This window comes from Sciurus vulgaris, assembly GCF_902686455.1.
Source record: "Sciurus vulgaris genome assembly, chromosome: 3".
Taxonomy (NCBI): Eukaryota; Metazoa; Chordata; class Mammalia; order Rodentia; family Sciuridae; genus Sciurus; species Sciurus vulgaris.
In genome coordinates this window covers 180,342,091-180,370,065 of record NC_136463.1, presented here as the reverse complement: position 1 = coordinate 180,370,065, position 27,975 = coordinate 180,342,091, and the positions used below count along the sequence as shown (strand labels likewise).

Here is a 27,975-nt window from a genome sequence, read left to right as displayed (position 1 = left end):
GGCCTAATGCATACTGAACTCATGCTCTACCAGCAAGCTACATTCCCAGCCCTTGCACGTATTTTCTGATTCTTTAGATTGCTTAAAATATCTAGAATTAGTATGCCTGCTTGGTTTTGAAGTTTCTTAGTAATACTTTGATGAGGAATTCTGAGAAATTCTTTGAGTTTTAGTTCTATTTGGACTGAATTCTGACTCTTAACTTACCAAAGGTTTATAGTCTGAAGTATAAACTGAATCCACTGTGGTTGAAAATTGGTTTTAACTTGTATGTGAAACCAGGTAATTTAGTGTCTTACTCTGCCTTTTCTCTGAACACAGAATTGATGCATGTTAGATGACTTGCAGTACACATGGTCATGCTGTGCACAGGCCATCTAGCCCACCTGCCTGGAACACCTTTCCCTGGAAACCTTTTCTGCATTACTCACTTAAATTTAGTACCTTGGTAGCCTACTGAGGTTGTGTCTCTGTCGTTAAGCTAAAGCTCCTTGAAAGCGGCAGCTGTGTATATCCACAGCAACTCTGTGTATCCAAAGAGGTCAGCCCAGATGATTGTGCAAATTAGATGTTGAGTGAATATGAGTCCTTGTAATTTGTAGCATGATGAGTTGGGTTTGAAATGAGCTGGGTTGTGTGTGTGTGTGTGTCGCTGGGGATTAATCCCAGGCTAAGTCCCCAGCCTGAAATGAGCTGTTTTTACCTGTGAAAGAAAGGTTAGTTAAACCAACTCCTGTTTTAGGGAGGATTTTTCACTATAAGAAAATAAACTTTTCTAATACCCTGAAGTAATTCAGAGCCTTAATTTACATATCAATTTTGCCTGCTTTCTTCTTTAGGAGGCAGAATTTAATTTCACTAGTTTCTTAGTCTGAAGCATTTCAGTAGGTTTATTGAGTATTTCCTAAAGTAATTTGGTGAGTTGCTGTTTAAATAAGAGGAAAGATCATGAATCAAACATAATTTGTTTCATGAAAAATAAATGATAGTTCTGTTTTCCATACCTTATTCTATGCTTTTATTTAATCTAAACAAATGTGTTCCCAAAAGCCATCTCTATTGTTTATAAACATTAAGCCTGTCCTTCATTTACAGGATGGAGTTATTGTCCATTTTAAGGGTAGTTATTTTTGGATGATTTAGATAATCTGGAACATAGAGAATGGGAATGTTCTATCCTCCTCTTCCATTGTCAGTCTGAGTCTTCAAATCAGTGTATAATAGTCGACATTTTAGCCCCCAAGTAGGGCTATATTTTAAATCAATTGAATTTTTCTCTTCAGGAATAATCACTTTCCCCATTTATTTGGTAGTGTTTGAAAATCGAAAATTTCTGCCTCTAAGGATGGCAACAGCTGCTAGTAACACAAAAGCGGGTATTGTGAATACACTATAACTTCGAAGAATTTTAAATATACAAAGTCTTGGTTGTTACACATAGTGATTTTCTGCAGCAATTTTTATTTAAAAAGAAGAAACTGGCTTTGTGCTTTATGAATCTGAGCTTTGTGTTGTCTATATGTTGCTCCTGGTTCACTGGTTATACTGCCTATGATGACATTTTTCTATTTCAGTCGGCGAGGCTCTGGCCTGGGCAAAAGAGGAGCAGCTGAGGCTCGGAGGCAGGAGAAAATGGCAGACCCTGAAAGCAACCAGGAGACAGTAAATTCTTCAACTGCCCGGACAGATGAAGCTCCCCAAGGAGCTGCAGGTAGATTGGCACTTCTTAAAACACATTTCTATGTCTTATAGTTTTATTTAGACCTAAATAATTTTTTACCTGAATATAATGAAATGGAAGGAACATAAGTATGCTGGAAGTTACCACCAAATTTTTGTTCACATTTGTTTTACCTTATAGACTTGGTATTTAAATTATTGGATTTGTTATTTTAAAATTCCCATTCAGTCCAAGTTTCTACAAATGATATTCAAGGGGCTTTCAGAAGGCATTAATTTGTTTCTACTAAAGCTACTTATATATCAACTCATGCCTATTGATTGAAAGAATTTAAATTCATAATAAATGTAAGGATGTGGCTTGAATTACTTAATAAATAAGTGAATTTTAATTCAGAATTTTGTAACCCCTAAAAATAAGTATTCTATTTGTACTTAAGCTACTTTAATAATAGTATTTACTTTTTTCAAACTTCTTTTTGATATCTTAGAACAATTAAGTTTTTTTTTTTTTTTTTTTTTGTTCCTTGATTTAACTTTAAATATGTATCCATTGCCACTACCAAAACAAAAACTAATATTCTTAGCTGTTAATTATGGCTAGTTTTAAAATGTAGTTTTTCATTGATGTTTCTTAACAGATAAAAAAAAATCTTATATCATTATGGGCTTATGAGTATGAGTTCCTTAAATGAAGGTGATATGCACAGGTTTAGATTTAGGTATGTACCCACTTTGAACAACGGTATTTCATGCACTGTGTTTCAATATTAGAATATGTGCTAGTTTTCTTCTGTGTATGTGTGTGTTGGTACTGGGGATTGGACCCAGGAGTGCTTTACTGCTCCCCTGCCCGCCCTTCCCTCCCTTTTTTAATGCTTTACTTTTCCCCCCTTCCCTCCCTTTTTTAAAGTTGTTTAGGGCCTCACTAAGGCTGTCCTTGAAATTATGTCCTCCTGCTTCAGCCTCCTAAGTTGCTGGGCTCAGAGGCATGTGACACTGCCTTCTTGGCTGTACTAGGTTTCTTTTGTGCCTATGGTTGGTCATATTTCACAATGATTTGCCGGGAGGGTTCTGGTTTACCCACTACTCTTCTTATCCTGTCCACCTTAGCACTTTCTTTCTTTTTTAAAAATCATTACTCTTTTCCAGTTTGCATAGTAAATTACATGGTAGATTTATGTAGGGCATCTCTTCTTGGAGGGATTAATTTTTTTTCTCCTCATACCTTTTCCCTAGAATAGTCTGAAGTTAACTGATAAATATTTGAAAAAATACAGGCCATTTCATGTGCAATTCATCAAAGCCATTCATGTTTCCTTCCCACTGTTGTACACTTTCCAGTCTTTTAGTGTTTATTTCAAGTCTAAATATGAAAGTGTGGAGCATTTTCCAAGTGGATGACAGAAATGGAGCTGCTGAATGTGTTGTTACAGGAGACTCTTTACATTAATTATAATAGCTAACATTTATAGAGCATATACTCTATTGCAGGTACAGTATTAAACACTATTCATATATTCTTGTTTACTATTAAAAGAACCTGGTGAAGTGTGAGTGCTGTTATTGCCATTTTATAAATGAGGAAAAACAGATGCATTGCTAGTTAAGCATGCCTAGTTTTTCAAGTTAAGAAGTGACTCTCAAATCCAGGTCTTAGAAATCAACTGCACATTTGTAACAGCTGTCGTTTCCTTGGAGTTACAGTAGTTTAATTCATTTGAATGTAATTGAAGGCTAGAATGAGGCGGGGAGAATATAGTGTAAAATTTTGTTGCTGGTATATTACCTAAGAAAATAAAAGCTTCAAGGGAATCAGGATAATCAGCTGTCTTCCTAAACACATGAATGTGTTTCACAGTCATTCATATTTGAAACCACAATGTGATATAGGTATTTTTCAAACTGCTGCTGATAAAAGGTACATGTGGGGTGCTCATTGTTATTAAAGGATCAGTGGTTTCATTACATTTGCTGGATCCCTTATGGATCATAGGAATTCCTCTGCTGACTCACAAAGTATTTATGGGGAAAGGAGTGAGTTACTCATCAGCCTCATATTAAGTTCTTCCATGTATTGTGCTTTAGTTTCTCTGTCTATGAAAAACAAACTTCTAAATTAGTGTAGAGTATAGATTTGTACTGGTGGCTTAGACTACCTTTTGATGAGTATCCAGTTCTCTGACAGTGCTTCTTCAGTTGGTATAAGACTCCCTTCCAAACAACAAAATGGCAAGGAAAAATAGGCATTGTTCTGCTGATCTGTCCTTTTGCATTGAGAATCTTCATAATTTCATAAGAAATGATCAGGGTCAAATGATAAAAGAAAAATCAGCCCAGTTTTGCAAACCTTTCTCTCCCTAATTACTTCTGTTTGGTACCACTACAAATTATGTCATGACCATATGACCTAATGATGGAGCCGATGATAAGGGATAATTACATTGCTATTACCATTCTTCTAGTCTTATGTTTTTGTGACACCAAGGGTGAGGGTAGGGGGGATGACACACCATCTGTTGCCTCCTATCCTTATGCATTTGGCAAAAGTTTGCAGTTCCTAGTAAGTAAAATCTAATTCCACAAGCTTTCCAATATCTTGTCTTTGCTTTTTGTGTAAGAGGTTGCATTGGTTAAAGAAAAAACACTTGGTGTTCTTTGATAGAATTTTTTAAATTAGTGCCTTATTAATTATACATAATAGTAGGATTCATTGTGCATATTCAGACGTTCACAAAGCAGTTTGATCAGTATCATTCCCAAGTATATAATAGAATTTTTGTGTTCTGATTTAAACAATATTTTCTCTATTGTTTTAATTAAAGTATTTATTGTAAACTATCTTACATAGTGCTGTGAAGATACGGTAGGACTAGATGGGAGAAGTACCTGGCTTAACGAAAAAGAAAGATCAGTCCTCCTGAAAATCTGGTTATACTCACATTTTCACATTTGACTCTGTAGACAGATTTACACATGTGCTCAAGGAGGTTTGAAGTGATGACTAAAGAACTTTGTAATTGACTCCTTTTGATTGATTACATTTTCTTACTTGCTGGACTTCACAAAACAGCCTCCTCTCTCCTCTTAAACTGGCCGTGTCTTTGGACTAATTTAATTATCTTTTTTTTTTTAAATATGCATAAAAGGAACAACAGTGGACAAATATTTCACACTTGCCATCAAGAGGGTTGACGGATCCTTCTTTGTCTCTAGTAACTGGTTTTCTGTCAAAACTGGCACCCCCATTCCCACTGAAAAAACAGACTGCATCTCCCCCTTTTTGTAGTGGTTCTTTAATGAACTCCTGAAGTTTGCAACTCCACTACAATAGAATCTAACCAGCTCTTTTATGTACTTTTGCAAATTTTATGTCTTGTTTAATTTATGTCTTTATGGCACTGCAATTTGAGATATTCATTATGAAAGTCATTAGTGTGTTTAAGAAAGTAAGTAAGGTAAAGTAAAACCTTTAATGGTTGTAGATCTGTAGGACATTTTAAAGTAACATCTAATAAGCCCTCTTGTTAAAACAAACACCCAAAACTTTAAAAACCAACATTATGTTAGTGAGGTTTGGTGGAGTTTTTTGTTTGCTTTTTAGTGTTCCAGAGTGTGGTTTAAAAAACCAACCATTTCATTTATTAAAACTTCGTATTTGCTTTCCACATGCCAGGAAGAGTAACTTGAATAAACTCAATCATTATTGGTACCTAATACCAGTATTTGTTAACAGGGGCTCTGTATAATGTGAAGAAACAACTGTATTTGAATTAAAAAATTACTGCTGAAGAGTATGTTATGGATCTTAAGAGTACAGTCAGTGAAGTCAGACTGGGTTCAAATCTCTGGTCCATTTGGAGTTCTCTGACTTGGGCAAGTACACTCAAAGTCACAAAGCCTCAGTTTCTTCATATGCATGATAAATCTTAACACCACTTTCTATAGTGTGAGGAGACAGACAATTTCTGCAGATAGTTAGCACTTAATAAATGTTGCCTATATGTGGCATCATACTGTGCAGTTACTGATTAATCTCCTTTTTCTTCACCAGCAGTATGGATTTTGCTAAACCTTCATACCCTTTAACATTAGCATTAACATTTCTGGTTAACCTGTAGCTCTAAACCATGAAGTCGTTAACTTTTTCTGTAAGTGGCAAGATAAATGTTTTAGACTTGATATGTTTTCTGTTAATTTACTTAGTTCTGTGATTGTATCATGAAAGCAGCCACAGATAGTATGTCAACAAATGAGTATAGTTATATTCTAATAAACTCATGTGTACAAAACCTTGGGATGGACTGGTTTTGGCCTTTGGGCCATAGTTTGCTGACCTTTGTTCTTTCCAACCCATAACTTTTTCTAAGAATTAAAAAAAATATCACTGAAGTTAGAAAAAATACTCAATGGTGTGGGAAGAAAGGTATTATAAAAATAGAGTTGGTGACTGGTGCATTGGCATCTTTTCCTTCAGAAAAGTTAATCATTAGATTCACTTATGTTATTCATGTGCCTCTTTAAAAGTCTTTCTGGCTTGCATCCTATCACTATCTTTCTATTAAACAGGGCTTTTAAGGTATTATGAGTTATGTGATTATATGTATATAGATCAGTTATCTGTTTAAAAAGACTTAGGACTCAGCTGACTGATGGAGGTATAGCCGACTCCTAGTTGTGCAGGAACATAGTTTCATTTTTGGTCAGAGTTATAATAGAATTCACCTCTGTTAGCTTACGCTGGGTTTTTTGTTTGGTTTGGTTCAGGTTAGCATTCTGTAGTAGTATTCTTCTCAGTCTTAATTCTTCATTCTGCACTAAGTGTTGATATTCTTAGTTGCCCTCTTTTCTGTGCTTCATAGCAATGCTTTGCAGCCATCCATTAGTGGTAATATGTATTTCCAGTATTTTGTCCTAAAAATAAGAGTATATGATAGTTTTGCACTCCTGAAATTAGAACAGATAAATGACTGTCAGCTATTTATGAAATATCACAGTGGTCTTAGCAATGTTTACCTTAATTGACTTCTGTTAGATGAGTCCAGGATAAGACTTAATTCTAGAGGAGTTTCAAAGGCATGAGGAGTCTGTCAGAAGCCATATGTGAATAAAGTACAAAGGTTGTATTTTCATACTTGCTTAATACTAAAGTAGTTGAGTGCTGCTTTTGTTCCTAAACACTATAGAGTGGTGTCTAGAACAGCTGAGTGCAATAGAAAGGCAAATTTAATTGCCTTTATTTATTGTAGTCTGTAAAACTTCAGTTTTTCTTTTTTAAAATAAGCCAGACATAATGAGTTTCAATGCTCCTCTCCTAACCTCACCTTCCCCTTCCCCCAAGCCTCTAGTTCTGTTGCAGGGGCTGTTGGCATGACCACCTCTGGGGAGAGTGAATCAGATGATTCCGAGATGGGACGATTACAAGGTAAAGACAGGCATTGAGCCTACAAGAAAGAGTTACCATGGGCTCTCAGTTACTACTGTTTTTTATTGAAATTAGTTCACATATGTTCATTTGAATATCATCTAGTAGTGCCTGCTTCTCAAAACAAAAACAAAAAATTCCTTCTTAGTGGTGATTTAATGATTTGGATTCTGAAGATAAGCTATCTGCATCTTTAATCGTACTGTGTAACTATATAAAACCTTATGTATTTTTCATGTTTTTAAAATTGTCTTCATGTGATTCTTGTGCAACTGATTTTAATAACAAATTACAAACAGTATATTAAGCTACTCCTTGGGAAAAAGCTTAATATATTGTTCCTGTATCTTGGAAGGAAGGTATTTTGGTTTGAGTGTTTTGTTTTTGCCATTTTTTTTTTCTTTTTGGTCACCTCCTTCAAAATCAGTTGTATAGTAGTGTATACATGAACTCCAGATTTTTAATATTGTAAGAACTTAAAAAAAAAAAAGCCTTAAATTATGTATACATTACAACTATATGGCCACATATTTTTATGTCAGAGACTTGATTTATAATCCCAAAGTGAGGCTTACATTGTAAGAAACATCATTTTTAAATCACTTTCACATTGCTTTTAAATTCCTAGGGAAATAGCAACTGTTTTTTGAGTAGGATTTTCATGAACACATAGTTTTTCTTAATGTTTTTGGAGGGTCTCGTGATCAACATCTGATTTGGGGAATATTATCAGAGGAAAAGTGGGGCAAAGGGGTTTAATACATAATTTCTTCAAAATAGATACAACCTTGTTTTTTTCTTGGACTATTAAGACAGTTCTTCCTGGCACTGGGGTCTTAAAATTCTCCATAAAACTTTTAAGATACTTGAAGTCTGCACATGTATATTTTATTTTATGGCACATGTATATTTTATTTTGTTAATTATATTAATATACAAGGGTGGTCTTGGAAGTTTAACATAACTTCTCTTAAAATTCAGAATGGAAAGTGACATTGGCTAACTCAGTTATGTGAGATGAATCAGTTGCTTGGCATTCTTAGGTAAGATCAGTTGCATTAAATCAACTCAATTACTCCCCCTCCTCCGCCCTTCTTTTTTCTTTAGCTCTGTTAGAGGCCAGGGGTCTTCCTCCTCACCTGTTTGGTCCTCTTGGTCCTCGGATGTCACAGCTTTTCCATAGAACAATTGGAAGCGGAGCTAGTAAGTGAATACTTTTAAATTTTTCCTCCCTTGAAACCTCTTAATTAGTTAAGTGCTGTTTTTAATATTGATGTAAATAAGTATGAGGACGTTTTCATGAACTTCATATTTAAAAATAGGGCTTTTGCACATTCTCACTTTAAATACAGCATCTTCTGTACTTTTATTTTTGATTGCTGAGTTACAATCATTAAAAATTAGCCATATTTTATAGGAAGAGGGACTCAATTTGAACTGTAGAAAAGTAAAGAATTTACATTGAGTATCATGGTGGTGTTTGATTGCACAATTTCAGTTGTTTTTTATGGTTTGATAAACTTTAACCTGTAAGACAATTGGAGATTTAATACAAATCTGAAAGATTTTTAGCAGAACTTCTGTCACTAGACTCATATCAGATTAATGGTTTCTAACCCACAGTGGTGACACTTGAAGTCCCAATTTTAGTAACTAAGAATAATTTTCACATTATTACGAATCAAGTTAAATTATTTTTATTTATTATCTTTAGCTTCCTTAAAATTTATGCTTAATTTTTGTTAGAATTTCATTAATAATGTTTCCATAAAATCAGTAGGTTAATTTGTAGACTGAAGTCTTGCTTAATTTCAGAATTTCTGAAGTGTTATTGAAGCTTATTAGCTCTGACCTTATACGTGCCTTTATAATTTGCCATTAGATATTCCAATTTTTTTTTTTTTTTAAAGCAATGAAATGTGTGGATCTGCTTTTTTAGTTCCTGGCCTTAATATTTGACAAAGAAATTGATAAGAAGCAGCTGGTATTTTTGTTTCTCTTTTGTTTTGCTTTTGCTGCCCTGACACTCAAATCTCAGATAACATACCCTTCTGTAAAGTTGTCATAAACTCTTGAATGTGGATATGTATGTACTCCTATTTGGGAGGTGCCAGGATTGTACTGAATCCTATAAATATAATGTATCTGTCTATCTTATAAACAAGATAAACAGCTGTTTTTCCCTGGAGCTTCATTCTAGAGGGTGACCCTGGCAACAAACAGTAAAATAGTAAAGTTTCAGAGACCAAAGTGAAGTGAGGAAACCAACCATGCACAGGTCTGAGGGAAAGAATATGTGCACCCTAAACCCATAAATAATCACCAACCCATATGCAATTATTTCTTTATTTTATAGTCTGAAGATTAGTTTTAAGTCAGTCGTAGGCATGATTTGATCTGCTTATATTTGAATTTATAACTTAAAAAAAAATAACTTAAAAAAGAAAACCTTGTGGTTAAGAAAAAGTATTTACTAGGTTATGATGTCTCTGTCCTCTCATAGGACATTTTGTTTCATTGAAACCGAATCAAAACAATTTGTACATTGCAGTCAATGCATTTCTTAAGGTTTTATTTTTTTTTGATAGAAATTATATTTATTTCACTACTTCATATATTTCTTAGAGAACTAGGAAGAAAAATGATTGCAGGGCCTACATAAGGGTATTGACATCAAACACCTCAAATCCATGTTTAGGGTTAACTTTACCCATGAAATCAAACTATTAGATTGGAACCAGAGTAGAAAACAATATCCTTTTTCTTTGTGTCCTCGACCTGGCTTCAGCAAGTCCTAGTTCATGTCTAAATATTTAGCTTTATTCTTACCAACATCCTGTTCCCATATTGGTTTGAAATGAATCCCAACTGTTATATACTTTTGTCTATAAACATTTTATCAATAGCTCAAGATACTGCTCCTTGAAATCCACATTATACACATACACACAAAGATTACTGTTAGTAATCACACTTGAATACTTCCTTAATAGATGCACAGTGTCAAACTTCCATTGTTTAACATGTTTTAAGTATTTCTTTTAAACTGATAATTCTAGAGGCTTTTTCAGATTTGAGTGATTATTTTTTTTCCACAGGCGAGAAAAGTCTATTCAAAAGTGATAGTGTGTTCTTATATTAAGAATCACATATCTGATTGTCTCTTAACAAAACTCAATTTCAGGGTAACAGGGGTTAAAGAATAGAAATACTTTAGGTTGAATAATTACTCTTCATTTTTGAGAAGTAATTTAGTAGAAATATATTTTTAAAATCTTTCTCTTCTATATTATAGTCAATATAGGAAATATTACTTTTCCCCTTCATTTTCCAGTTTTCAAAGTAGTGGTTTCGATGTCCTCTGTAGGTGCCAGACTTAATTGAGAGATATTTTAGGTATTTCAGTGACTTTCATTGATTCTTAAATTATTTCATCATCAGATGATAGGATCTTTTTGAAATGTGCTTCTGAATCTTTTTGACATTGCCTTAGCAGTTTTTGATAGCTTACTTGCTTTCTGATATGACAGAATGTACCAGGTTCAACTGACTTTTCCCCATCCCTGAAATTGGGCCTCTTGCCACAGACTCCTGGTTTCTTCTATATGAAATGATATTTATAGACCATAGTCTGGGCATAATTATATTTTAAACCCCCACCCAAGTTTATACTGATCATGACAATTCAAATTTTGGACTGCAGGGTTTTTATTTATCTTAATTGCTACTATATCTTTATTCTCCCATGATAAAAGTTTTTGTTTCCCAATGATAATTGCTTTATCCCACACTAACTTAGTAAGATTCCAACAGAATTATTGTGAACATTGAAACAATTTTTTATAGTTATTTTTGCTCTTGAAATACAAGAATACTTTGTGATCAATTTTTTGTCTTTTATACTCATTTATTGGGATTCCTATGTTTGTTTATAGCAAAAAGTTGATTTGGTTCATTTGCGCATCCGCGCCCCCGCCGTCCCCCAATTTTTTCCTTTCTTTTTGGTGACAGGTAGTAGTACCTACTTGAGCTTCATCACCAGCCCTTTTCATTTTTTATTTCAAGACAGGGTTGCACTAAGGTGCCCAGGCTGATCTTGAACTTAGAATTTTCTTGCCTCAGCCTCCCAAGTTGCTGGGATTACAAGTGTGTGCCACCATGTGTGGAGGTTTTGATGTTTAGGGATTGCTTTTTAAAATTTATTTTTTTTAATTGTGTAATATTTATATGGTTCTAGAAGTCAAATCTGCAAATAAGGTACATTCAAAAATTCTTTTGCTGTCTCTTTTCCCTTTTCCTTCTTCCACAAAATAATCTTCTAAAATGTATGGCTTGTCCTTCTGTTAGTTACTTTAAACAACAACAGCAAAAAAAATCCAAATTATCCACTCCTTACACACTGCCTCTCTTAGATAAGAGAGGTAAACCTTGTATACTTTATATACTCTCCCAAGCTGCTCCTCATATATTGGGGGCAGGAATGAGATTCCCAATTCCTTTTGTAAAATTGTCATATTGCTTCATTGTGTGGATATACATAGTTTATTTGGCCACTCCCCACTGTTGAACATTTGGCTTATTTTCAGGTTTTTTGTTTGTTGGTTTTGCTATTGGTTGTGCTACAAGTGTGATAGAGCTTTTTCGTTTTTTCCTATATTCAGACTAGATTTTCAGAAGCTACATGAAAGTGTTAAATGCATTCACAATTTTGGTAGATGTAAGTCTCCCACTATTGGAATTATACCCCCAAATTTTGTATTTTTACGGTCATGTGTGATAACAATATGGTGTCAAACTTTTGGATGTTTGTTTTTTTAAAATTTTCTTTTTTATTGAGTGATACTGGGGCTTGAACCCAGTGGTACTTTCCCACTGAGCTTACATATTATCATGTTTTTGAGACCGAGTGCCTTCAACTTTTTTTCTGCCTCAGATTCCTGAGTGGTTATAATTACACTGAACTCAGCGTACTTTTGGATTTTTATGAAATACAGATGCAACATGGTGATTTGTAATTTGGGATTAATCAAAGGATTTTTTATAATTTTTTTCCTCTTTGATTCTTTTCCTTGTATATTTCTTTAAGTAGCTACCCTAAAGATTATACCCTAAAGATTACATGTCCTAGTTTATTGTAGCCTACATTAAATTAATACTTTTTATCATACCCCAAACAGTGCAAGAACCTCTTTCCAGCTTTTATATTGTTGTTTTAATTTGTTAGACTTATACATGTATTAGAAACTTGATAAGGTACAATTGTTGTTTTAGACATCTATATTTGTTGGTCCACTTATTTACTCTTTCCAATACATATTCCTTCTATCAGTTCATTCTATCAAGGATTATTTCCCCTCCAGCTCAAAAAACTCTTTTTCAAATAATGCAGGATTGTTAATTTGTTTTTGTTTGAGAAATTCTTGATTTTTTCCTTAATTATTAAAGGATATGTTCCCCAGGTATAAAAATTCTTAGCACTACAGAAGTCTTCTGGCTTCTGTAGTTTCTCTTCAGCAGTCTAGCAGTCTTCTTGATCTTTAGAGAATTTTTTTCCCCTGACTTTTTAAAAAAGATTTGCTTTGTTAACTCTTTTTTTTTTTTTTTTTTTTTAAATGGTTTGACTATGTTAGGATGAGGTGGCTTTTCCTTGACAATTTGCTTGGGATTTACATCCTGTGAATGTGAGAGTTGGCATTTTCATTAATTTTGGGGAATCCTTGACTGTTACTACATCAAATATTGTTTTCTTTGATTATCTCTTAAACTATTCTGCTTTCCTTTTAAAGAGTATCAAGATCATACATGCTCACACTCTGTACTATATCCAACCTATCTTTTGAACTCTGAGAATTTTTCTGTCTAGTTAAACACTTCCTCTTGACCATTTTTCAAATTCAGTAATTTTTTTTCCTGTTTGTCTTCATCTTTTGTTAAACCCATCAGTGAGTTTTTAATTTCAGGTGTTTTCCCATTCTAGGTAATTCTTCGATTCTTTCATTGTAGGTTCCAGTAGTGTTAAAATTTCATATGCTGTTATTCCCGTGACCCCTTTTATTATTTATTTTGAAATAGGATCTTACTCAGTTGCCCATGCTGGCCTTGAACTTGGATCCTCCTGCCTTAGCTTCCCAAGTAGCTGGGATTACAAGTGTGTGCTACCACAGTTGACTTTGTCCTTTCGTTCTAATGTTGGTCTTTTATTGTCTCTTTTTCCACCTTTTGATCTTAGTCCCACATTTCTAGCTCTTCATAAATCTACATTTTGTACAAAAGAACTGAAGTGATCCCCACATGATGTCTTCTGCCAATGATGGTTTCTTCTTTTTCCTTTTGAAACATAAAGGGTCAAGAGCTAATCACTTTAACTCCAATCGGGATTTGAGTTTGCTTTTAACAGAATTGCAGTTTTAGTGTGACTCACTTCACCTATGGCTCAGGACTGTTTGGTGTGACACCCCACCCCCACCCCAGGATTTTAATTCAGAAACTTGCAAATCTGTGTGCTCAGGGGCTTCAAATTTGATAGGTATCTTGGGCTATCTGGTGCTGGCTATGTGCATTTGAGGAAGGCCTCCTCTCACTTTGAGAATACAGATTTATTTTCTGTTTATCAGAATGTTTTATGTAGCCCCTGTCTTTTTTCATAGTTCCAGAACTCAGCAAATAGGTCTGGTGGGGTCAGTTCAATTCAACATATTAAGCTACTGTGACAGGAATCAGCAAACTATTGACCAACTGCCAAATCTAACATCCTGCACTTTTTTAAATATAGCCCGTGAATTAAAAATGAACTTGACGTCTTAAGTGGCTAAAAACAATTATTTAAAGTAATTTGTGTCGTGTGAAAATTTAAGTAAAATTTCAGTGTCCATTAAGTTGTTTTGGAACATAGCCATATTCTTTTGTTTACATGTTGTTTATGGCTGCTTTTGAACTACTGTACCAGGAGTCAAGTAGTTGCAATAGAGGCAATATGGACTGCCAAGTCTAAAATAATTAGCATTTGGCCCTGTATAGAAAATATTTGCTTGCTAACTCTTGACCTACAGTAGTGTTTCTCACAGAGTGTTCTCAGTTTTGGGTGAGGTTCCATGATATCCTTTCATGAAATAAGGTCAAAACTAGTAATAATAATTACTTAAGTTTATCTTTTTTCTACTTTATTGATGTTTAAACTAATTTTGCAAAAGTATGTTGAGTAAAACTACTGGTCACATAATCAAAGTAGTGAGCCCAAACCTGTCCTCAGTCATTATATTTTTCAATACTAGATTGAATGCAATCTTTCATTGCCATTCCAATAAAAAATAATTCCAGTTTTACTCAAGGATGTACTTGATGAAACAAGTTGATTAACTGAGTTAGGTCTTTGCTTGTGAATCCTTGTTTTAATAATCTTTGTGACAGAATGGGGTGTATTTTTCCATATATTTCATCTCAAATAGCATCACCACAGATTGAGTTTAGGAGTACCCAGTTGTACTTTTTTAAGCCTCACATTAAGATGATTTGCCACAAATATATAATACTGTCCTCTGTTTATTTTTTAAATTTTTGGTACCAGGGATTAAACCCAGGGACGCTTAACCACTCAGCCACATCCCCAGCCCTTTTTGTATGTTATGTAGAGACAGGGTTTCGCTGAGTCAGTTAAAGCCTTGTTAAATGGCTGAGACTGACTTTGAACTCATGAGGAGCCTCAGTCTTCCAAACTGCTGGGATTACAGGCATGCGCCTCTACACCTGGCCTATTTATTTTTTAATATAGTCATTTTTCACAAAATTCTGTTTATTAATCTGTAATGAATTAATTGGCAGATACTAAGTTTTTTTCTGTTTTAATTCTAAGCACATTTTTAAAATATCAGTAGACAGCCCTCATAAATAAAAGTTTCTCATTAATTTTTAAGAGTATAAAGTGGTACTAAGTTCAAAATCTAATGATCTGAGTTGGATTTGCTTTACATATCAGGATATATTGTTTTAGTTTTGACTTTCTTTTATTTTCATTTTGGCATGAGTTCTTTTTATCCCATATGGTATTGATGATATTGATCTTACTGAAGAGATTCATATACTTTGAATTGCCGACCCAGATATTATAAGACCCCTATTGTAGGGCATCGTGTATCAGTTTTTCCATTCTAGGTGATTGTGCTATTGATACACTTGATATGAATTGCTTCATCCTTTTAAAATGAAGTTAGAAGCAACTTAGAATTCTTTTGTTTTCACTACTTTTCATTTTTTGCCATCCACATTTATTTAAATACAAAACTTATATAAGTACTCTAACTGAAAGTATTTTCAGATCAACAAAAGATAGGTAGGCAGCAGTAATTAAGAAATTCATTAACCACCACAGAGAAGACATATCTTCCAAGGATCACCGTGTTTACTTTTTCTGTCCCCTGCAAGATTACTGAAGCTTAATTACAACAAGAAACATTTTAGGTTTTGTTCTATATTACAAAGTAGTTAACAGTTTCCCAAAAAGTGTCCAAATTCTTCGTATTTCAACAGTAATAATATGGAGTGGAAAAATTTGATATACAAAGAGTAATTTGAAAAGGTGTAAGAAAAGAAAGGGCTTGAAACATCAGCTTTAGGTTTGATAAACATTAATTGCAATTAATCATGGTTTCATGTAGGAAAATGCCCATAAAAAATGAAATACTTTTGTAGACTTTTTGAGTGTCTAATTAAGCTTAGTGAGAACTTATTTCTCTGGTAGTTGAGTCTCAGTGTTTGCCAGTTGTTTGGATCATGAAATTGAGTCTTAAAGTGGGAAGTACTGGACAGCGAAAACCTACACATGAAATGAAAGAAGATGGTAAAAACCGTTTTGATGTTTTTACAGAATTTTTTGTTCTTTTCCACTCTTTGTTAGATGCATTGTTCTGTTTGTCTTTATTTTCTTGCCCTTTCTCTGTTGCTTATGTCCCATTTACTTTGGGGGCAATATGTTAAAGCTGCCAGGTCATAGTATTTGATTTTGCTGTTAAAAACTAATCAACTTATCTCAAATGACAAAGATATAGGAATAACTGAGATCATAAGGTAGAACAGATTCAGCTAATTTGATTCCTCTTTGAATATGCCAGTAGTATGTCTTGACCTACACTAAACCTAGCCTTTAGTTGCAGTCCAAGAAAGAGAAAGCAGCCACTTATCAGTTAGAGTCACATCTTAAACTGAGCAATACTTTCCTTAAATGTTTAAATATATATATTTTTTTTCCCTGAAGGTTCTAAGGCCCAGCAGCTTCTGCAAGGACTACAAGCCAGTGATGAAAGTCAGCAGCTTCAGGCAGTGATTGAAATGTGTCAGCTATTGGTCATGGGAAATGAGGAGACACTGGGGGGCTTTCCTGTCAAAAGTGTCGTTCCAGCTTTGGTAAGCATACAGTTTCTCTTTATTTTATTGTAATTGTCCTTTGAAGACTCCTGAGCTTATTAGTGTCTTTATAATTTTAACATGTTAGAACTAAGAGATGAGTCTATGGCTATGTGCTTTTATCTTGTGTCTACAGATATTAGCAATGATGGCTAATGATGACTTAATGAAATTTTTTTGAAGTTCTTGGGATCAAACCCAGGGCCTTGAGCATGGTAGGCAAGTGCTCTACCACTGAGCTACATCCAGAGCTGTACTATTTTTTGATGAAGTCCCTTGGTATTTGATACTTAAATGACTGGTTTTCCATTTTAAATTGTTGGTCCTGTTAATAATACCTTGACTCTTACTGTGTAAAATGTGTCTTTTCTTTTAATCCCCTGGTCTGTGGGACAATAATAACAAGAAACTCACTTTGGGTTTTCTTTGTGGACCAGAAAGGTTTAGTATTTGGTAAGTATGTGCATGGCAACAGTGGTCAAGCCAGTATGCCCTATAGAGTCTTCCAGTTCAAAAGGTTTTCATGTTTAAAAGGCTTTATGTTAAGGGAAAAATAAAGAAAAAAGCTCTCCCCCCATAAAAATATATAAAAAGGTTTATATTGACTCATGATTCTGGAAGTCCAAGATCTAGGGATCACATCTAGTGATGATAGCCTTTTTGCTGCCAGAGTCTTAAGGAGAGACACGAAGCTATCTCCCTCTTTTTTCCCCCCCTCCATTTCTTTTATTGATGTGTTATTGTTATATATTTGTATATGCACACAATATAACAATATAATTTGGCCAGTATCATTCCCCAGTATATCTCCTTTCCTTCCTTTCCTCCCTCCCCTTGGTCTTTACTATACTGATCTCCCTTTGATTTACATGAGAAACTCCTCTGTCCCTTTTCCTTTTTTTTGTTTTTCTTTAGCTTCCATGTGAGAGAGAACACACAACTCTTGACTTTCTGAGTTTGGCTTATTTCACTTAACATAATGGTCTCATGTTCTACCCATTTCCCTGCAAATTTCAGAATTTTTTTTTTTTTTTTTTTTTTTTTTTTTAATAAAACTCCGTTGTATATATATGCCACATTTTCTTCATGCATTCATCCACAAATGGGCACATAGTTTGGTTATTGTGAATTGTGCTGCTAAAAACATGGGTATGTATGTAACACTGTGGTGGTCCTCTGTACCACCACCCGTGTAGAGGAGAAGAGTTTACTGCCAGAGGAGGATGTTGGCAGTTTTTCTGTTACTCAAAAAACTTATCTACTCAATGAACACACGAGAGGCAATACTCTTTATATGAGAGGGGGCTTAACGGGTCTGGCCTCTTAAAACAACATGGAGTCGCCCAACTCTCCTTCATTTATAATATACAGGTAAAGGGGGATAGGACTGGGAGGAGCTTCTTCTGTGATGGACAAGATAGGGTGGAAGTAGGGGAGCCATTCTCTTAAAGGGAAAATTCCAGAAGGAGACAGGGAACCACTCCCATGCAGCACCACATGCTTCCCTGCAGTTCTAGAAGCTAGGCCTCTGCCTCCCATGTCTCACCCTGTCCAATTCTGCTAAATAAGGATGGCTTCCCACATATCGCTATAGTATACTGATTTTGATTCTTTAGGATACATACTGAAAAGTGATATAGCTAGCTCATAGTGTTTCATTCCTATTTTTTTGAGGACCCTCCATACTGATTTCCATGGTGGTTATACTAATGTCCAATTCCTCTGGCAGTGTTTTTTGTTTTGTTTTTGGGTCCTGTTTAGACAGTGTTCCTTTTTATTTACATCCTCTCCAGCTTTTATTATTTCTTTTCTTGATGGCTGCCATTCTGACTGGAGTCGGATGTGATCTTAATATAATTTTGATTTGCATTTCCCTCATTGCTAGGAATATTGAACATTTTTTTCATATATTTGTTGGTTATTTGTTTTTTTTTGTTTTGTTTTGTTTTGTTTTTTGAGAATTGTCTGTTTAATTCTTTGCCCAGTTATTATTTGGGTTATTTGATATTTTTGGTGTAAAATTTTGGAGTACTTTATTCCAGATATTAATTCTCTGTCAGAAGAATAGCTAGCAAATTTTCTCCCATTCTGTAGGTTCTCTCTTAGATTCATCATTGTTTCCTTTGCTGTGCAGAAGCTTCTTAATTTGATGCAAACCCATTCATTATTTCCTGAACTTTAGGGATCCTATTGAGAAAGTCATTGCCTATACCTACATATTGGAATGTTGACCTTATGTTTTCTTCTAGGAATTGCATAGTTTCAGGTCTAATTCCTAGGTATTTGATCCATTTTGAGTTGATTTTTGTGCAGGGTGAGAAATAAGGGACTACTCATTTTCTTTTCCATATGAATAATCAGTTTTTCCAGCACCATTTGTAAGGCTGCCTTTTCTCCATTGTGTTTTTGGTACCTTTGTCAACAATGAGCTTATTATAACTGTATGGGTTTGTCTCTGTGTCTTTCATTCTTCAGTATTGGTCTATGTATCTATTTTTATGTCAGTACCATGCAGTTTTTGTTATTGTAGCTCTGTAGTATAAATTGAAGTCAGGTATTGTGATGCCTTTAGCATTGCCTTTTTGGCTTAAAATTGCTTTGGTTATTCTGGGTCTTTTTATTCTTTTAGTACTGTCTTTTTCTAGTTCTCTGGGGACTTCATTGAATGTGTATATTGCTTTTGGTACTATATCCATTTTTAACCATATTCTTCCTATAAGTGAATTGGGGGACATCTTTATATATTTTTGTCATATTCAGTGTCTTCAATGTTTTATAGTTTTCATTATAGGGGTTTTTTACCTCTTTGGTTAGATTTATTCCTAGTTTTTGATTTTTCCCCCCCTCAATTCTCTCTCATCACATTGATTATAGGTGTATAGGAAAACTTTTGATTTTTGTATGTTGGTTTCATAACCTGCTACTTTACTGATTTTGTTTATTCTAGCAATCTTGAGTTTTTTTTAGATCTAAGTATAGGATCATATTATCTGCAAACAGTGATAAATTTGACCACTTCCTTTATCCCTTTTATTTCCTTCTCTTACCCAATGGCTCTGGCTAGAATTCCTAGTACTATATTGAACAGGAATGGTGATGGTGGACATCCTTATCTTGTTCCAAATTTCAAAGGAAATGCTTTCAGTTCTATCCCATTCACTATGATGCTGGCTTTGGCTTTGTTGTGTATTAGCCTTTTTGATGGTGAAGTAGATTCCTTCTGGGCCTAGTTATTTCAGTGTTTTTATTATGAATGGGTGCTAAGTTTTGTTAAAGGCTTTCTTTGCATCTATTGCAATGACTATTTTTTTTTTTTTTGTCCTTAATTCTGTTTATGTGGTAAACTGAATGTGTGGATTTGCAAATGTTTAACCATCCTTGAATCCCTGAGATAAAACCATCTTAATCTTGATCTTAATACGTTGAATATGATTTGCTAATATTTTACTAAGGACTTGTGTGTCTTAAGTTCATCAGGGATATTGTTCTGTAGTTTTCTTTCCTTGATGTGTCCTAATCTGGTTTTGGTATGAGGGTGATCTGGAAGTCTTCCATCTCTATTTCATGGAATAAGTCGAGGAGCAATTGCATTAGTAGTTATTTTTTTTGGCGGGGTGGGGGGGTGCTGGGGATTTGAACTCAGGGCCTTGTGCTTGCAAGGCAAGCACTCTATCAATTGACCTAAATCCCCAACCTCTCATTAGTTATTCTTTAAAGGTCTTATAGAAACTATTTTTTTTTCAATGTATTTTCAGCATAATTGTGATTTGGTATTTTGGATTTATTAATATCTTAAATATTTAAGCCTTTTAATGTGAAAACAATAGACAAAAAAAAAATTTACCATTACTCAGTGTTGGTTGCTTAGCATAATATGGCTTTGAGTGTTTTAGTAATTTCCTTAGGCCAAAATTAAAAGAAATTCGTCAGAATTTCAGATTAAAATTCAAGTGTGAATAAAATACTAACAAACAACTACATTTATAGCACATTTTGTGATGTGCTATAAACACAGCATCATTAGGTTTATAGCACATTTTATATTAAATAAATACCACCTAGGGTAGTAAAACTGAGAAAAAAAATGAAATTAGGGTTAGTTTATCAGATTGTTTAAGTTGATCACTTATCAGATTATAGGCAGCTGATTTTTGAGGCGACAACTGAGCAAAGGTGTCGTATACAAGATGAGATAATCATTTCTCTGCCTGTATGTGAGATATCTTGCTCCTGCTGGGGACTGATAAAAGACAGTCTAGATTTTTCTCCTTCTGCCAATCAGACCTCCAGATAATAGAAATCAGTTCTCAAGCCTTAACCAGTTTCATTTTAGTAAAAGGTTTGCATGTAACTTTTTGAGTATTTCTTGAAAGCAATATTCACCTTTGTACTTTTAAATTTTGCCTATGTTAATATCTATTCTCAAGTTGCTGATTTGTTTAATTACTGGCTTCCATGACCCAAATTCAAATCTTTTGTTTCATTTTTTGTTTATTCAAGAATAAAAAGCAATAATAGTCACGTAGTTGCTATAGTGCATGCATGCTATCCCAAGTACTCTGGAGACTGAGACGGGGGATCACAGGTTTGAAGCCTGCTTGGGCAATTGGCAAAACCCCTTTTTTTTTTTTTTTTTTTTTTTTTTTTTTTTTTTTAAAGCAGGGAGTGGGGAGGCTGGGGGTTGCTGAGGATGTAGCTCAGTGTAAAGCATCTCTGGGTTCAGTTCTCAGTAACAAAAATGAATGGATGAATAAAGCAACAAAGACCTGGGCTTACCTTTTGCTATTTGCTATCTACAGTTAAAATGCAGTTTTTATTCACCAAATAGAGAACTGTTTTAATCAGTTTCTGTTGTGATCAATCTTGTTTTCAGAATTTTAGGCTGAGATAAATGATGGTTTTCTTTTTGGAAAGTTTGTTCATAAGTGTTGTAAGCTGTGATCCTGAATCTGGGCTGACATTTATTACTCTTGTTTTTGTGGTGCTGGGGATTGAACCCAGGGCCTCACGCACGTTAGGCAAGTTCAAGTTCTCTACCACAGAATCACATCCTGTTCCTGTGCTGACATTTAATTTAGCAAATGTCAGTGCATTGCTTGTCCCTGTGCATTTATTTAGCAAATATTTATTAACACAAATAAGTCTCCAGTGACATATTAGTGGTTTCCTGAAGGTTGATCCACCCAAAGGTTGGTTATAAGTAAGAGGAAGGATTTGACTTTGACCTGGGTCATACAGTGATGTTTAGCAACATGCTCAGATTAGAGCTATAGCCTGTAATGAATGTCATCCTAAGTGTACTTATATCTTGTGTATGGCCTTCTGGGTTTTATCTTCATGTTATTTTTGTGAGGTTTAAATGTCTTGGATTAATGCTTCCCAGCCAGGCGCAGTGAGTGGTACACTCTTGTAATCCCAGTGGCTTGGCAATCCGAGGCAGGAAGACCTCGAGTTCAAAGCCACTCTCAGCAGCTTAGCTGCTGACTGGATATGTAGCTCAGTGGTTATGTGCCCCTGGGTTCAATCCCTGGTACAACAACAACAAAAGAAATCTTTCCGTTTCAGTTGAAGAATAAGAAATGTTTCTAGGGCTATTCTAAGAATGTAACTTCTACTTTGTTGTCCTTTTAACAGATAACATTACTGCAGATGGAGCATAATTTTGATATTGTAAGTATATATTGTGTTTTTAAATACACTCTAAGTTTCTCATTTGAGGTTTTGAGTAAAAGCCCTCTTGCTTTCTAGATGAACCATGCTTGCCGAGCCTTAACGTACATGATGGAAGCACTTCCTCGGTCTTCTGCTGTTGTCGTGGATGCTATTCCCGTCTTTTTAGAAAAGGTAGACCTAGGAAATGGTGTTTAGAATTCTTGAATTCAAGCTTTCATTATACTAGAGTATATTTTTTTGCCAAGATTCCAGAAAAATACTTTATGTTCAACAGACCAGTAGCTTAAAGTTGAAGCCAATAAATCATTTATAAAATCAGCCCCATGTTATAATTTTTAGTAAGAGCAGTTATCACATTAATAACATCTTTTAAAAGAACATCCAAAAGCACTTGGTTAAAAAATAATCTAGTTTCTAGAAAATACACCAGTAAGGTTGATGGTTGTTTATACCCTCATTTTATAGCTGACAAGGTCGAGGCAGAAGTGCCTTGCTCGAGGACATAAAATTAAGTCAGTGGAGAAAGGACATTTGTTTTTCATATGGTGTGTGCACACCGTGCTTTTGGTTTGTCTTGCAAGTCTTTCTTTTGATATAGGATCTCACTGTGTGACCTAGGCTGATCTTGAACTCCTGGGCACAAGTGATCCTCTCAGCTTACTTTCAGTGCTCAAGACTGTAAATGCTTGCCAATAGGCCCAGCTTACAGGCCTTCTTTTGGTGTCCGGTAAAAATTGCTTTATTTGATAAACATGGAACACAGCAAAATTTTAAACCTTATTTTACAAAGTTGTTATGCAAAATAACTTACCTATTTCAAATGTGAAGATTTATTCTCTATGCAAAATGTATTTTCAATATCCCAAAACAGAGTAATCGGTAGGAAACTGTTAGTTGGCTCCATTTTATAGCTTAAGCTCAGGGAACTTGTTTCTTATGGTGGGCTTCATGTTAGAGGCCAAGTAGAAGGGTAAAATTAAAGAAAATTCTGTGTTGTTCATGTAGAAGTTAAGCTATTAGAAAAGAACTTATAATAACTTTGTTACTTATTTATATTTTCCCAGCTGCAAGTTATTCAGTGTATTGATGTGGCAGAGCAGGCCCTGACTGCCCTGGAGATGTTGTCACGGAGACACAGTAAAGCCATTCTACAGGCAGTAAGTGTTGTTAGTAGGACTATATTTCATTCAGCATTGGATTTTAGATCTGGATTTGTACTGGCTCCTTGATTTCAGTTACTATAAGACACACATGTTGTTTCCAAAGTAATGAGCTAGACTTTTTAGTAGTTTTTTGTTGTGATTGTTGTTGCTACTGAAGGATTTTTCTTCACCTTAATAGTTTTCTGTATTTTAGGGTGGTTTGGCAGACTGCTTGCTGTATCTAGAATTCTTCAGCATAAATGCCCAAAGAAATGCACTAGCAATTGCAGCCAATTGCTGTCAGAGTATCACACCAGATGAATTTCATTTTGTGGCAGATTCCCTCCCATTGCTTACCCAAAGGCTAACCCATCAGGTAAAATATGAACCTATTTTATGTGTCACAGAATAATTTCATTATGGTAATTTCAACTAGTGCCATAAATCTTCTAATGGAATGTATGAAATCGAAAGTGTCCTGATCCATACTATCCCCCCTATATTATCTAGTCAAATACCTTACTAGGTTACTCTATAAAATTTTGGTGGATTTACCCAAATTAATAGTCATGTGTGTTTGATATTTTTGAGTATTTTGATTTTAAGGAATTAATTTGTTATTGCAGCAAACATTAAGTGTTTAATATGTGATATGATCAGAATTCAATCTAGAAAGATCACCCTTTCTTGAAAGGCATTGGGATAAGAATATGGGAACAGGAGAATATGGATTAAGATAGACCAGAAGAGAGACAAAAATGTCCCAAATAGAAATGAAAAATGTAGACTGAAGGTGTTTGTCATTAGCGAAGAGTAGTCATATAGAAGGTAGAATCAAAGGACTAGAATTGGAGATACAATATGAAAAGCAGGGTTTTGGTTTTTTTTGTTTGTTTTTTTTTGTTTTTGTTTTTGTTTTTTTGGGTGCTGGGGATCGAACCCAGGGCCTTGTGGAAAAGCAGGGTTTATGTGGCTAAACGTCAAGGTTATAGAGAAACTGAATTTTATAATCCATCAATAAATGTTTTAGCATAGTTTTTACACCCCACTGGTAGAATATTGTATGAGGCCTGGGGTTCACTCTTCAGTATTTTCTTCTGATTTCTCTCTCTCTCTCTCTCTCTCTCTCAAAACACACACACACAAATAGCAATAAAGTAATATTTTACAGTTTTGTTATTGCTGAAGATACTTTCAGAAATCTAGCTTTAAAATTACTTTCCAGGGCTGGAGATATAGCTTAGTTGTTAAAAAAGGCCCTAGGTTCAATCCCCTGCACCACCAAAAAGAAAAAAAAAAAATTTACCTTCCAACATATGCTAAAAAAAATGTGGAGGAGTGTAAGTACATAAAATGTTTGAATAAAATAAGGATTTATATAAGATAGATAAATGGTAATGCACATTGAGTCACCTCTGGAATTTTTGTTGCTAACATGATCAAAACAGAGTAATGCCATTCACTTTTCTTCTTCATTTTTAAAAACATAGTTAACTGAGGTAATCTTTCTATAAGCTAAAAATACATTCTCTAGTTTATTGTGATAATCAGTAGTATATAGTGTCCTTATTTAGAAATAAGGCATAAAAAAAAATCAGAAAGGTTAAATTGTTGGCCATCATTTGGCAGCACTCTTTCCAGACTTACACAGTAGCACTGAAAGGTATAGGGCTTTTGTAAACTTCAATTTCTATTTTTATAGAATTAATTAAGTCTAGCCACTTATAAATTAGGATAAAAGAATGTCTATCAAAACATTAGTGAAACCAGTAAAATGTTCTTTCACTTATTATGAGGATTAATGTTTTCTCAGTGAGACCACTGTAATTTTTAAAGTGAATAGCAAATTGTTTTTATAGTGAATCATTTCTGATTTTCTAAAATTGAGTCTTTTCTAGAATGTTTTTATAGGGAACATAGCAAAACCTATGCACAGGTTTTTATATTATAAATACAGGTGTCCCTTGGTATTTGGGGGGATTGGTTCAAACCGTCCCTACCACCACTACCACCATCACTGCATTCCAGAATTTGTTGATGCTCAAGTCTGGGTGCACTCCTGGTTCACAAACTTACACTTAACTACTTCTACCTTTTTAGTGTGTATATATTTAAATATTTTAAAATATTTATTTGTTGATAACAGCCTTTGTTTTAGGTATTGTGATTTCATAAGCACAACATTTACTCTTTATTTTTGCTTTCATCTACTGTGGCCTTTATGGATGAAGGTGGTTGTTAAATAAATGATTTTCTTTGCTTTTAAATCTTGATAGTACCAACTATACCTTGCTTAGGTTCATTTATGTTGAATAGCTCATATCTACTAATTGAGGTTCCCTCAAAGAATTAGGAGTTAGAAAAAGATAATGGATGACCATGCAAATGTTTTATATTAATAAACTTTATTTTTCTTCTTTAAAAAAATAGGACAAAAAGTCAGTAGAAAGCACTTGCCTTTGTTTTGCACGACTAGTGGACAACTTCCAACATGAGGAGGTAATCAGCATTTTGTCATGGGTGGCACTTTTATAAAGTGGTTGGCTACTAAATCACAATTTAACAATTCCTTTTTTCTTGTGTTCATGAAGAATTTACTCCAGCAGGTTGCCTCCAAAGATCTGCTTACAAATGTTCAACAACTGTTGGTAGTGACTCCACCAATTTTAAGTTCTGGGATGTTTATAATGGTAGTTCGCATGTTTTCTCTGATGTGTTCCAACTGTCCAACGTTAGCTGTTCAACTTATGAAGCAAAGTAAGTGCTGTTTTAATCAAAAAAAGTTGATGGTTTTTCACTAAGTAAATTCAACATAAGTCAAACAAGGAGAAGAGATTTTAAATGGCATAGGATATTCAAGAAAAATATTGGACTGGGTATATAGCTCATTGGTAGAGCACTTACTTAGAATGAGCAAGGCCATGGGTTCAATTTTTAGTACAGGGATGGAGCTGGAAGTCGGGGAATATATTTATACACACACATATATATGTAAGTTTGTGTTGGTACAATATATTAATGTTTCTCACACACAATTTTATTAGTTAAAAATTTTTTTAAATTCTGGTGATCTAGGGCTGTTGACTCAAGATCATTGATTTCTTTATAATATTAGTCTTTTATTAGAATTTTGTGTTTTTTGTTACCAATTTAACTACTTGTATGCAGTTTTTAGGTACTAAAATCCTTTTTGCCCATATTAGATTTTCTAGCAGTTTATCTGATTCTGGGATGCTTCCTTCCCTCAAATAGCTCAAAAACTTGGACTTTATTTATTTATAATGATGATTATCTTTGATGTTTGCTAATTTTGTGTTTTCGTATTGTATTAGTATTGCAGTTGACTGATTTATGCCTTAAACCTTAGATTTCACAAATTAATGTCAGGATATTGGGACTTCAGAAAACATGTATATTTTGATTATTTCTAGTATTGATTATATTTTTTGGAACACCTATAATTGTGATTAATTTCATATCCATAATTCTAATCTCAGAGGATATTATTTGGGGAGTCAGCAATCATATTCACTGATAAAGTAGCTTTTGGCAGTATAATATTTTCTTTTGGGGGAAACTTTAGTTTATATGTAGTTGCATTTCTTGTGAATTAGTGTATTGGCACAGAACTTTGTAGAATGACAGTGATGTTGAGGAGACTAATTGAAAAGATTAGTCTTTCCTAAAGTTAGTACTTCAGAGAAGACCATTGTGTCATGAACAGTGAGCTCTTTGCCTAAATAAGATTGAGAAAGGTTCAACTCCTTCTTGAGTAGTCTTAATTTACTTATTATTAAAGTCCCCAGGAGCTCTTGAACCTTGCTTTAGCTCAGAATTTCATGACTTTTGAGTGTAGATTATCTGTGGCTACTATGTGGTATAGTAGTACATCCCAAAATACAAGTTTGGGAAATCACTGCTTTACTTTGTTTTAACATTTTGGAATTTTTCTTTGAACATGATGCATATTTTCACCTCCTTTGGATACTCCCGAGAAGTTTCACACACATTTATCATGGAGGCTGCTGGGACATAATTTTTTTCTATAATGGTATGGAGAAAACATGGACTTTTTCTGTTTATCTCTGTTCCTGATCATTTGATTTCTTTTAAAATAATTTATAAAGCACCATTTCCTGTGTGTGTGTTTGTGGGTTGGTTTATTTGTTTTTGGTACTGGGGGTTGAACCCAGAGGCACTTTACCACTGAGCCACATCCCCAGTCCTTTTTAAAAATTTTTTTAATTTGGAGACAGGGTGTCAGTTTCTGAGGCTGACTGGCCTTAAACTTTTGATTTATGATTCTCTTTCCTTAGCCTCTGGAGTCACTGGGATTACAGGTGTATGCCATCATGCCTGACATTTCACATTTCTTGATAAAGAAAAACTACTTTTTAAAGAGACTTTTAGAACATTGTAATCACTTCCGAAAATTGTGCATTTTTGCATGTGTGTAATAGTTAGAGAAACACAAACACACACCAGCAATCAACAAAGCCTCAGCTCTGTCCTCAGGTTTCAGCCATAGAGTAACTAAACCTGTGGAGACTGGAAGCTCCTTCTACTCAAACTGTCAGTGTATCTAAGCAGTTTTCACACAGCATCCTCCAGAAACTGATCAATGTCTTCTGAGAATGGAAACTTACGTAGAGAATTATT

At 34.4% G+C, this 27,975-nt stretch overlaps 1 protein-coding gene across 2 annotated transcripts in view; it reads left to right on the top strand.

The window, feature by feature from the left end:
* The window catches only part of TRIP12 (thyroid hormone receptor interactor 12), a 149,370-nt gene that overhangs the window by 76,929 nt on the left and 44,466 nt on the right, over positions 1-27,975 (top strand). Inside the window, exons 7-16 of one of the 2 annotated variants that reach the window (XM_079132604.1) lie at positions 1,575-1,711; positions 7,022-7,105; positions 8,213-8,308; positions 16,353-16,501; positions 22,136-22,171; positions 22,250-22,345; positions 23,239-23,331; positions 23,531-23,692; positions 25,747-25,815; positions 25,908-26,073. In XM_079132604.1, coding sequence (XP_078988730.1) covers positions 1,575-1,711; positions 7,022-7,105; positions 8,213-8,308; positions 16,353-16,501; positions 22,136-22,171; positions 22,250-22,345; positions 23,239-23,331; positions 23,531-23,692; positions 25,747-25,815; positions 25,908-26,073 — 1,088 coding nt within the window. The other variant, XM_079132605.1, reaches the window with a different exon arrangement.